The sequence below is a fragment of the Dipodomys spectabilis genome, unplaced genomic scaffold (genome assembly GCF_019054845.1).
Source record: "Dipodomys spectabilis isolate Male_0828 unplaced genomic scaffold, ASM1905484v1 ptg000043l, whole genome shotgun sequence".
Taxonomy (NCBI): domain Eukaryota; kingdom Metazoa; phylum Chordata; class Mammalia; order Rodentia; family Heteromyidae; genus Dipodomys; species Dipodomys spectabilis.
In genome coordinates this window covers 20,294,521-20,308,299 of record NW_024870720.1, presented here as the reverse complement: position 1 = coordinate 20,308,299, position 13,779 = coordinate 20,294,521, and the positions used below count along the sequence as shown (strand labels likewise).

Below are 13,779 nucleotides of genomic sequence, written 5' to 3'. Positions count from 1 at the left end.
AGAGCCTCAGAGACAGTGCCCAGGTTCTGTGTTCAAGAGCCCAAAGTGACACACACACACACACACACACACACACACACACACTCCTATTTCTACAAATCTTATATAAAATACTGTTTTAGAAACTTTTATTGTATAATTAATTCAGTTCTAGAAAACACTATTGAACAGCGAGAAGATTATATCATGAGCTTTACTAAATAATCTAAATACATTTTAACATTTTCCCAATGCTATGTGCAATTTCCAAATGCATCCTTTTAGTGGTATAAGACTCAGATATTGAAATGCTGCCCAGGAGTAGCTCAAGGGCTAGAGCACTTGCCTTGCATGCGCAGATGCTTGGTTTAAAGGGAAAGAGTATGGGAGGAAGGACAGGAGAGAGGGAGGGATGGTGGGAGGGAATGAAGGAGGGAAGGAAGGAGGGAGAGAAGGAAGGAAGGAAGGAAGGAAGGAAGGAAGGAAATAGGAAGGAAGGAAGGAAGGAAGGAAGGAAGGAAGGAAGGAAGGAAGGAAGGAAGGAAGGAAGGAAGGAAGGAAATAGGAAAGAAGGAAGGAAGGAAGGAAGGAAGGAAGAGACCTGCAGGCAGGCAGGCTTATATGTAAGCATAGAAAAGAATACTGGAAGCACCATACCTTTGAGACATAATCTTATAGGCATCTGGCAGGTAACATCTGATATTCTCCATCTGAGCGGGGTCCGAGTCACAGATTTTGTCATCGGTCCTCCCGTAGTTGGCACTTTCAATCATGATGACGTCTGTTCCCGGACAGCGGAGCTCTATGGGGTAACTCTCACAGGACAGCTCTCTGCGGACCACGGCCATGGGAATTGGGGCGCGGCTGAAGGCTATGGGAGGAAGAGGGAGAAAGAAAGCACAATATGGTTATTACCCATAAAGGGGCACTCTGTGCATGAGTTCGCTTTCCAGTGTTTGGGGGTGGACTGGCACAATGGAAACTAGGGCAAGGTTTATAATGTAACTAAAATATGGTTCTGTTTTGTTTTGTGGGGTTTTGTTTTTTGAGCTCCAAATAACAATGTGGTTAACTTTCCCACTAGAATTTCCCCTCCCCCAAGGCGCGCGCGCGCGCGCGCGCGCGCACACACACACACACACACACACACATTATGAGACCTCCCTCCCCTCTTTTTATTTCACTTAAGTACATTTTATAGTATTATACACTCTGACAACTTGTATATTTTACTTAATAATGTAATATATGGTAAAATATTTTTGTTTCTGGATATGTATACTCCATTTATAATAGATGCATTAAAATAGGGATCATATAAACATATATATAATTAAAATTAATTTGTCCTATGCTCATGGATATTTTAAATAACTGCATATAATGAAGTATATAAATGAATCTGTACATGTTGGTTATAGTATTTTGGACATTATATAATTATCCAAGTTTATTGTATAATATAGCCCTAAGTAAAATTATATTTGTAGAAATAAAACTTATGATATATTTCTAAAAATAAAAATTGATGGGAAATGGGGGAAAACAATTTCAAATCTGGCCAACAGAGTTTGGTTAAAAAGAAAAAAATAACAGTCCTTTCTGTTTCAAAATTAAATATCAGTTCTCTTAATTTTCCCAAATCAATGGTTAAGGAATATATAATGGTATACTATTGTTATTGTAATTTTCTACTTCATTTGTATAATTATTTTTATTTTTTTTACACATAATGTGCTCAAATTTAAGCAAGGCTTGCTGTTCTAAAAGTTCTTTGCATAGTAAGAAAACTAGGTCTCTTTCCGTTGTTTCTTCTAGCTTGTTTCATTTTACATGTTTGTTAATGTATATGTTTACTTTTTATATAGAAGCTTTCTATCTTTTCAGGTCAAGTTTAATAGTTTCTCATTCCAAGAATGAATATAACCAGCCTGTTATGCGAATTGTTGCAAAACTCAGCAAGTCATCATTGGAAGCAAGTTAATTGAAATCCTAAATGAAGTATTTACCAACTGTTAACAAAGTGGATGTCTGCATAACAAATTCAACTAATGGGAAACACATATGACAGATTAAATTTATGTTGATAGTTGATTAATTCACAAATGTACACTTACATAAAAATATGAACTTAAACACAGAGAATTATTTATTTAAAACTTTTATTTAAATAAACATGCTATATAAAAGAAGATGCAATAGGAGATGAGAAGCAGAGAGGTAAGAAAAAGGATTAGTAAAGAAGCAAAACTTTATAATTATTAATATTTCTTTAAAACTGAGAAAATGTGGTTTCTTTTTTGAAGCATATCATTTCAAATTTGAGAAAGAAATTGGGTTTTCCCTTATTTGTGTATTTAGAAAAGGTCTGATTGCACCATAATGCAATGATTCTGTGTGGCTTTGGCATTTGTTTTTTTCTTTCTCTCTCCTCACTCAACAAACTTACACACTCATGTGAGCACACACAAACACACACATAAGAATCTAGCAAATCCACGTCATTGATCAAAGATAGCTTACATAAGTATTCAAAATTGGTTGATGTTAGAGAAATGAGCCCTAAGATATGTATTCAAATGTTTTTTTTTCTTTCATGCGGTTGTTTTTAACACATTTATGAGATTATTTCTTGGTTGCTTTGTATGTCCCTCCCCCATGGTATAACCTCTGCTTTCACTGTATTTGATGTCGGTATAATTTTTGGAGGGGAAGGGAAAAAACAAATAGTTTAACTAGGGATACAGGTGGACCCATTGCAACAATGACATGCACGAGTCGAGTCGTTATGTCGAAAAGGAACTTTACAACTTTGGTGGGCGGGGAGGAGGATTGGGGAGGAGGATGAGATGGGAAGGGGAAACAAAGGAGGAGGCTACAATGCTTGATAAGAAATGTACTCATTATCTTGTCCATGTAATTGTAGCCCCTCTGTACAGTATTTTCACAATTAAAAAAAAATTGTTGCAATGCTATTTCTAAAACGTGTTGTTGAATCAATATTTTGGCAGAGTAGTCTCATAAGATACACACTGAATTTCTACTCCTAATAAATTTATCATTCAAAAAGTTTGTTTTTTGAACATAAATTCATTTTAATATTAAGATCCTATTTTTATTTAATTAGTATACTTAAACTTTAAATAAGGGAATAAGTGAATAATGAGAATGTTTCAATTCAGAAATCTATTCACAAGATTTTTATCATCTTAAACAGAAATCACAGAGGTATTTCTTTTCTCACACAATGTCTTGGGGGTAAAATCACAATTTCAGATGATTTGTAGATTTTCGACAATTGTTAGAAGACAAGTTGATTAGCCTCTTTGCACTTGCCATTTAAGAAAAATTACTTCAGAAAGCTTCCTAATATTGAATTCATCTAGCAATATTGTGTTGTCTTATCCAGTCAATTAAGTTAAAAACAAGTTAATTTAACAAAGAAACAACACATGAGCAAATCACACTGTCAAAGCATTTGTTTTTCTGAGTGGACAATTAGGCTGATGAAACTCATCAGTCAATTTTGTCAAAACATTGACATAGCTTTAATGTGGGTCTTCACTGTCAAAAGTATCATTCAGAATCAAACCATTCAAGCTAGATGCAAAGCCAAGAACAATGTCCAGCCCTAAATTTTCTACAGCTCTTCTAAATGGGTATAAATACTCTAAATTTTACAATGTCATTCCAGAGTTGTTTGGTAGAAACTTTGTTCATTTTAACATATAATTGCATTTGTTTCAGGAACCCAGTGACAAATTACACTCCACAAATGATGAATGCTTTGTTTAAAAGAATATATTGCTGGAAACTACAACATTATGTAATTAGCTATTTGAATTACTTTTAATTAGATTACTAAATGTTTTCACCAGCAATCAAATTCAAAAAAAATGGCCTCAGTTAAAATCAGATACTTTAACCAGTCAGTTATCACACTGCTAACAGTATGGCTTTGGTTACAAAGGAAATGACAAGCAAATATCAACAGTTTAAATGCAAGGTGGCTTGTCAGATAGTGGAGCTAAGCACTATCGGTGCCAGGTAATGTCCCATGGGGCAGTGTGAAGTGGTTTATGGCAAATAAATATGGGGCAATGAATGAACAGCACACATTCTGTAGCTTCTCTCCTGCCCACTTTACAATGCTGTCGCCCCCATACTAGATTTGAACCCAGGACCCTCTGTACTGTTGCTATCACATGACAAAAAGTGTGTTTTAAGGAGAAACACATGGTTTCATCATATAGGTATATAATACATATTTGCAGAATAGAGCGAATGAATATTAGATGTGAAATTTGCTAACTTTCTGGTACATAATACAGCTTAGCACAACTCACTGATTATGAGATGAGACTGGAAGAATATGAACTAAACTACCTTCTCTGCTAAAGATGGTTAGAACCTAAGGAAGCACATAAATTCTATGTCAAACATATACCCAATCCAAAATGTTTCAAACCAGGGATTAACAGTAAGGAAATCAAGTAAAAATAACTAGTAATTTAGAAAATAGCTTCCAATTCTTGGTGGCTTACTTTCATAAAAATCACACAGTATCTTCTTTCAGGACTTCGAGCCATTGTTTCAGCGAAAACCCTTCTTTTCCTGGTTGCCTTTCCTTATAATCACATTCTTACCGTTAAGACTTTTAACTTGATGTACTGTAAATCGTAAGAAACATGTATTTGAGAACTGCAGAAGAGAACTGAAAAGACTAGAAGCTGATGGCCAAACAAGAGTCAGGGGATTTCTAATAAAATCCCAAACCAGAAACTTACCCAGTTAACCCACAGGTGTTAGATAAGACTTTTCAAAGAAGGAGATTGTACATAAAGCATAAGATTATGTGGGGACAGAGTAACAATAGATTAAGTAAAAAGCAGTTAATTAATTGGTGGTGACATTGCACAAAAAAATCAGTTCACACATTGAACTGAAGGTGTCAGAATAATAGCTGGATATATACAATAGTTTGTGGGCTTCATAAACCTAAAATGTTGGAGTCATATACAGACTAAAAATCATCATAACCTATAAGTAGTTCAGGGAGTAAACTAAACTATAGAGTAAGAGAAAAGAGATGATCACAGAAGTGTTTAGTGGACACTGGAGAAATGTACCACTTATTTATTGGACCAAAGGGAATATGTATCTTGTTCAAGGAAGATTTCAGTTTATGGATCAAACCACTTGTCATTACATTTTGGGATGGATGGGAGCACAGGTTGTTTCTACATATTAATCATTAAGTTAAAAAAAAACAATAATATGTAAGAGAGACTGAAAACTTTACCCAAAGGAAGAGTTTGATGCATTGCCATGAGAAAACATGGTAGGGCATTGAATATATAGTTCTGTAAGTGTATATTCAGAAGAATATTCTTTATAACTGTGTTGCAACTCATTATTGTGAAACCACAGCAGCAGATATGATGTCCTAGGAAGGAAGCGTGGATTCCTTTTTTAAAAAAAGCATCATATGGCAGTTTTAAAGTGTGTTAGTGAGTGTATCTATATATCATATATAATATACATAATATATAATATATTTATATATTATATATAATTATTATAGTATATAATATATAATATATATTATATATATCCTCTATTCTTATCTTCTTTCCCCTTCAGTGTGGGCTGTGCTCGGTAACAGGCTTCAAATGAACTTAAAGTTTTATAAATGGGTGTGTGATTTCCCAGAGTAGTTCATTAAAATCACAGGGCATTTTCACACTTTGTTTTATATCATATCACAATGTGTAACAAAGGCTGCCATATCTTGACAGCACACAAGCAGCTGCTTTCCCCATAGAAAGGCCTAGGGGGATAAACAATAGAGGCCCCCCACTTGACAGTCAGCAAGGACTGTAAGTAAGGTCTCTTAAAGGCTGGTCCACATGAACCAGAAAGACTTCCTTAGTAACTGCAGCCCTATATACCATATACCGTATACCATAACCGACTAATGAAACTCCTCCTAGATTCCGGACCCCAGCAATGGTGTTAGGATATAAATACTGATTGCTTAAGCTACTAGATTTGAGGATATAGAGCCCAGAGTGGAGTCTAGCCTGTAGGAATATTTAGAGTTGACATTGAAACTGTTGAATAGATACTAAATAATTACAGAATCAATGGAAGGAAAATATTATGAATGATCCATAGAGATAGTTTAATATTACAGTCTCATTCTTGAAAAGTATTTAGGCCACTCTGTTAATATATCTGGAAGTAGTACAGAGCTAAAAATAATAAAAATGGCTATTATTCACTGCATTCCAATAACTGTAAGAAAAATATGCCTCTTTGAAAATTAAAAAGTACAAGATAGTGCCACCTCAGGAAGAAGCTAATTAAACTATTTCTAAGTCAAAGGTGAAGATTTTTTAAGTTTCTTAATTATAGATAGGACACATGAACATGAAAATAGACATATTTCTACCCTGTTGGCAATGACTGTGGGAAACACTTCATAACCAAAATTATACTATAAAGGAAATATTACCAATATTATATTTCTGCAAAGACTTCCACACAGTTTTCTTAAATATGTACATTTACTCAGTGCCATTTTACATGCCAACTCATTTATTTAAGGTATAATATATTCCCTGAAAAAAGAGTACAAAATAGTTGGCAGTGAAAATAACATTGAAAACCTAATGAAATATCAACCTACCATCTACTTTCTTTAAAAGTACATCTGCTAACAGTAGGTTCATTTTTTTTATTTTAATTTTATTGTCAAGGTGATGTACAGAGGGGTTACAATTACATAAGTAAGGTAGTGTGTTCATTTCTTGTCTTCTTTGTTACCCCTCCCTCACTTTTCTCCCTTTTTCTCTCCCTCCAACCCTTCTAATACACTGAATTTCAACAAGTTTATTTCAGCAATGAACACATATAATTTAAATGATATCTCAGTTTTTAGTGACGTGTAACACGGGAACAATTCAAACAGACTCACTGAAATAATGCCAGAAGCAATTATGTGTTAAGATCAAAATGAAAAGGAAGCAAGTGAGACACTGGTGGCTCACTCCTATAACTTGAACTATTCAGGAGGCTAAAGTCCACTTTAACACCAGCCCAGGCAAAAAAGTTTACTAGAATTCAACTCTAGGAAAGCCAGCAAAAAGCTGGGCTGAAGGCATGCTCAAGTGGTAGACTGCAAGCTTTCAGGTACAAGATCTTGAGTTCAAACATCAGAGCAGACAAAAAAAAATAAGAAAATATGGAATTTATATGCTCTAATATAAAATTTTGACATCTCTAGAAGATTTGTGAAATATCATAAAAATATACTTAAATCAATTGCTAATGCATTTTTTAATTTACTGCTGGGTAATATATTTCTAAAAAAGAAATTTGTTTACAGAAAGGCTGCTTAACCGATGTAACAAGTACTTGAATAAATGTATTTGTATGAGGTTATTATAACTTTTCAACATTTAGTAAAATTATATTCCACACTTTTAAACTCACAATTTTAAATTCACAAGGAGAAAAAAAAATCCCACAATTGTGTTACATTTCTTATACCACAACTTTCCCAATCATGTAAATGTCAAAAACTCCAAACTAGCTGCTCAACATGTTCTTAAGAGCAAGAATGATAATTTATGATAAACACAAATCTAGCAAAAAAAATACATAATTCGAAATATTCTTCTCAAGTCAGGCCAACTGTGCTAAGTACACACAGTGATAGCTCCTGATGCAGAGGCTGGGGGTCATTCAGCATACACCATAGCGCTGCGTAAGATCCGACCCTATGTGTGCTGTTACCACAGGAGCTGGGGTAGCCTTGCCAAGGATGGAGGTCCAAGTTTCAGCAGAAGCAGCTTTGGAGATATCAAATGAAAGCAAGGAAATGATAAAAATTGTGACAAACTCCCAGAAGACAAGTGATGGCATTTTTGATCCTTAAAACTTAAAGTTCCATAATAATCACAAGACTGGATGGGGGAAAACTCAGATCAATAGTTAAGGTGAGCAGATGGTACAAAACAAAGTTCCTCAGAATACCACATGTTTTCAGAATTCCAGAAACTTAGAGATGGAAAAGTAATTCAACAATGTAAGTTTGCAATATTATTATCCGTGTTTATTACACTAGAAACCTTTAATTTTTTTTTCCCTCACCATTACAAAGGCATGGACAAGGAGTCCAGAGAAAGACATAGAGATATGGTGACTCACTCCCTCTCAGATGAAAAGTAAGAGGACTTCTTTTAAGAAATGTCTGAGCCAGGCGCTGGTGGCTCACGCCTGTAATCCTAGCTACTCAGGAGGCTGAGATCTGAGGATCACGGTTCAAAGACAGCCCGGGCAAGAAAGGCCGTGAGACTCCTATCTCCAATAAACCACCAGAAAACCGGAAGTGGTGCTGTAGCTCAAGTGGTAGAGCGCTCGCCTTGAGCTGAAGAGCTGAGGGACAGCACTCAGGCCCAGAGTTCAAGCCTCACGACCGACAAAAAAAAAAAAAAAAGAAATGTCTGAGACAATAGTAGAGTATCACACTAAAATGCAGTGGTATGAAACTATGGGCTCCTAACTCTTTCATGAAATTAATTAAATTCCTGAATTTAAAGCATGTCAAACATGCCACGTGTCTTTTTTAACAACAAAAAATGTGAGTCTAGGGGAAAGCTCATTGGTGGAGCACTTGTCTGGCATTAAGGTTCTGGGCTTCAGTCTTAGTACAGCAAACAACAAAACATAACTAAAAGTAAATCTACAACTTTCTGAACTACTTGAAAAATCAGATGCTTATTCCTTATTCGATTCCACAGGAAGCTGACTAGACTCCAAGGATTAAATGTCAGTCTCTGCATTAAGGGCAGTGAATCCCTATTTAGTAATTTTGGTAATAGAGAATGCAGTTACCAACTCAATTATTTCAGCTTCTGAAAGTCTAGAACTTTGCCATTTCTACAAATACATAACAAAAACACTAGCTTATTGTTTTCATAGGAAATGGTAACAATTTTCTCTCCAAATGAAAAATAACTAATATAATAAATAAACAATTAAGCAAGCAAATATATTTTAAAAATGAGAATGTGACTATCCAAAGTATAACAACCAATCTAATGGGAAAAAGTACAATGGTAATTTTTGAAAATCCCAAACATGAAATCCTCAAAGCACAAAACAGGCCATGAAATCCTCACAGCCCAAACAGGCTAATTCTAGAGATCAGTAAAACTTTTCAATAAAAGTGAAATCTCATTGGCTGGTTCAAAAAAAGAACTCACACCTTTCCCAAATTTTGTAAAGAATCTCATTGAATAGATTTTATCTTCTAACTGGGGGAAAAAAACAAACAACAACAACAAAAAAAACAAATAAAAATATTCTGAGAAGAACTCTCCCACATAATTTTCTACAGTCTTATGAACTGACTATAAAGATACATTAAAATATCACAGGAAATGTGATAAAGGCCATGCCAGGGATTATACATGGCATGCATAACATTCTTATTTGTCCCAGCCACAAAATACACTACTAGGGATAATAAAACACTGCTTTCCACCTTAACAAAAGTAAGAGAAAGTCTTTACGTAAAATATATGCAAGACCTCAAAACAAGTTTCTAGAAAATGTTTAAAATAAGTTTTAAGATTTACCACAATACTGTGACATATGTGAAATTTATGTAATCACCTAATCTCAATTAAAAAAATAAAGAAGAAAAGTGGGAGAAGGGATGGGTTAGGAGCAATGGGTGACAATGTTACCAGAATCTTTGTATTCATGCACTGTTTTGTAGAATAGAAACTTCTTTGTACAACCACTTAAAAATTTAAAAAAATTAAAAAGCATACAGGAAAAAAATTAAAAAATAAAAATAAATAAAAGTTACAAGATTTAGAGATCCCTGTACTTAGGATGCTTGGTTCCCTAGACTAGGTTCAAAATATCAAAATGTGTGTGTGTGTGTGTGTGTGTGTGTGTGTGTGTGTGTGTGTGTGTGTGTGTGCTGGTACTCAGGCTTGAAAATTCAAATCATCATCACACACACACACACACACAAACACACACACAAGTTCCAAATATCCTTTCCAATGTATCTTCAACTGAATAAGTAAATAATCAAACACAATATGTTGCAAAAGAAAATAAAAATCTGAAACAATCTTTGAGAAATACATTGCAACATTTTGGAATGACTAATAGTGTTCATTCACCTCAGGACAAACTTCATTTATTCACTCAAAAATTAAAAGTTAAACACTGGTTAAGTACAAGACACTTTTTAAGGTATTATGAAATCAATGAACCACTTATTTATCACTTTATAGAATCCATACCCTAGCAGAGACAGAAAATGAATTGGTTTAAAATCACTTTAGAAGTAATTAACCTAAAATAGTCATGAGAATTATGATGGAAGAAAATAGAGAATATAGCATGAGTACAAACTACAAGAGTAGTTTGTTTTCTCAACAGCCAATATGAATTCCGTATCATCTCTAGTTTAACCAAGGAAATGGGAATGTCAAAAATGATTTTAAAGATTAAAAAAAATCACAATTTAAAACTCTCATAAAACATTTTTCCCTACTTTATTCAAAAGGAAATATCTCAGTAAATCTGACAAAAACTCATAGGAGAGGAATGTGAAAACAGAGTATTAAAAACAGACCCTAGCTGGGCGCCGGTGGCTCACGCCTGTAATCCTAGTTACTCAGGAGGCTGAGATCTGAGGATCGCTGTTCAAAGCCAGCCCTGGCAGGAAAGACCGTGAGACTCATCTCCAATAAACCAGAAGTGGCGCTGTAGCTCAAGCCCTGAGCTAAAGAGAGAGCTGAAGGACAGTGCTCAGGCCCAGCGTTCAAACCCCACGACTGACAAAAACCCCAAATAAACAAAACAAAAAAACCAAAAAAACATACCCTTACTTAAATCAATGCATTGTTGAAAGGGAGAGCAGAAAGGATAATTACATCCACAGAGCCATTCTGAGATTGACACCACAAAAAGACAAAGGAGAGAAAATCCTGCATTCCTTTTCCACTTCAATCATACTTCATCATGCAGAAAGAAAATGTAGTGTTAAAACTAATCCACTGATGTTTGTAGAGAACATTTTCAGAAATTTTATTTAATTAATAATGAATTGTCAAAAATGTTCTTAAAAAGGCAGCTACAAAATGACACTCACATACCTAAGTAGGTGAGGCAGAGAAATTAAGTGTTCAAGAAATCAAAGACAGGACTACCTAACAGAACAACAACAATGGTAGTAGTAGTAGTAATAATAACCCTGACAATAGCAATAACAACAATATTGTAGGTACTACTAATGAATAATAATAAGGTACTTCAGCCTTCTATTATAAATTCGCGAAGGTCTCCATTTCTAAAGTAGTTTATCTAAGAAAAGATAGGTTACAAATATTATTAAGTCTCCAAATTTCCATTGAAGCTTAATTTGAAATTTAAGTTGCAATTTAAGTTGTTTTAATGAAGGGATCATTTTAATGCTTAGGATTCTACAGAAATATAAGAATGTCCAAAACGAGCTTTACAACGTCGGTGCGGGAGGGGGGGGGAGGGGGCGAAGGGGGGGGAAGGAGAAGGATTGGGATGAGGGGGAGGGGGAGGCTGGGAAGGGAGGTGAAGGGTAAACAAAGGAGGAGGCTGCAATGCTTGGTAAGAAATGTACGCATTATCCTGCCCATGTAATTGTAACCCCTCTGTACAATATGTTCACAAATAAAATAAAATTAAATTAAAAAAAAAAAAGAAATCTATCACTAGAATAAATGAGTCAAAGCCAAGTACCAGTGGCTCATGCCTGTAATACTAGCTACCAAGGAAGTAAAGATCAAGAGGATCTCAGTTTGAAATCCAGCCTGGGCAGAAAAATCCAACCCATTGCCAAATAATTGGACAAAAGCTGGCAGGCATGACTCAAGTGGTTGATGTCCAGAGTATAGGGGAAGCAAGTTGAGGAAGCACAAGGCCTTGAGTTTGGTAAACTGGGGGGAAAAAGTAAAAATAAGGACACATATGTATTTATCCAGATACAATAGCTTTAGCTACTTCAGACACAAGCGATTGGGGCCATTCAGACATAAGAGTTCACAAGACCCCATCTCACTTAACAGCTGGGTGATAGGTGTCTGTCATTCAAGCAGCATACGGAAGCACAGATTGGGACACTGAAGTCCAAGATCTCCCAGGAATAAAGTGAGACCCTATTTATCTTCTGGAAAGATGAACATTTGTCTACCTTCTAATATTTGTGAGCTTCATGTTGATCACTGTTAAAGCATTTTTTTCTACACTCTAAATAAAACTTGGTCTTAAATGTTTGAATTAGAAGATTTTTTAAGTCACTTGGTTCACTGGTTTAAACAAGTTCAAAGAGCATTTTGTCAATATGTCATTTCAAAATTAAAGTATTTAATTGCTCCATGATTAAAAATTTAATTTTAAATTTAACTTAAATATTAGGTTCTAAAGATAGACTATCATAAATACTTATGAACAATGGCTCTCTCTGTATGAGTTATTATGACAGATAGGCACATACGATGGTTTTCTCAAAAATATAGTATTCAAGACGGGCGCCGGTGGCTCACGTCTGTAATCCTAGCTACTGAGGAGGCTGAGATCTGAGGATCGCGGTTCAAAGCCAGCCGGGGCAGGAAAGTCCATGAGTGAGACTCTTATCTCCAAAAAAAAACATTAGAAAACCGGAAATGGCGATGCGGTAGAGCGCTTGCCTTGAGCTGAAGAGCAAGGGACAGCGCCCAAGCCCAGAGTTCAAGCCCCAAGACCAATTATATATTTATTTATTTTTTACTACTGCTGATGGCTGAGTCGAGGTCTGATGGAAACATTTTTTTCTGTTTGCTTGAATTGAAGCTTATTTTCAAGGTGACTGAGGGTGTGCAAATACTCGAATCATATACTTGTGAGCATGAGAGACAAAGGCCATTTTGTTTGAGAAGGACATTATTTTACTTTAAGAAGTTGTCATGGAAATGAGTACATTTTAACATTGTTCCTTTTTCCCTTTTTTATTAGGGTAAATTGTTTGGTCAAGGTTTTATGTTATTTGCATGTTTCAAGATAGAATTGAGATCTGTGCATTGTCAAAATCAAATATCATTCTACAGTATAAAGTTAATCATATCTCACTTTTCATGGATAATGTATTTCCTCTACTTAAAATCTCCATCTGTCCAAATTTATATCACACTAAGTTCCATTTGGTGAACATATATACATAAAATATTTCCCTTTTGATCTTTTTTGTTGTCGTTGTTTTTATGGGGCTTGAACTCTGGGCCTGGGTGCTGTCCCTTAGCTCTTTAGCTCAAGGCAACCACTCTACAACTTGAGCCACAGCTCCACTTCTGATTTTCTGATGGTTTACTGGAGATAAGAGTCTCACAGACTTTCCTGCTGGGATGGCTTTGAAAGGTGATCCTCAGATCTCAGCCTCCTTGATAACTAGGATTATAGATGTAAGCCACAGGCTTCTGGCTCCTTTTGATCTTATAAACACCAAATTAATTGGAAATGCTTTAATTGGAGATTTTATTTCTCACAGATTTATTGGAGAGAATTGATAGATTTCTATTTCAAATAAAATTAATTTTACTATGTTTGGAATTTTGGGAAAAACTATTAAATCAAATTAGAACTATGATTTTTTTTAAAGATAAAAGTGAAGAAGTATGACAAATAGAAATCAGACACATATTCATTCAATCATTTATTCGCTCCCAAGGTATTAAATGTCTTTTGCCATATATAAAATCT

General features: G+C 35.0%; 1 protein-coding gene across 1 annotated transcript in view; it reads right to left on the bottom strand.

The window, feature by feature from the left end:
* Adgrl3 (adhesion G protein-coupled receptor L3) overlaps positions 1-13,779 on the bottom strand; it is a 703,150-nt gene that overhangs the window by 373,709 nt on the left and 315,662 nt on the right. The window contains exon 5 of the mRNA XM_042678231.1: positions 637-850. Coding sequence (XP_042534165.1) covers positions 637-850 — 214 coding nt within the window. The remainder of the gene's footprint in view (positions 1-636; positions 851-13,779) is intronic.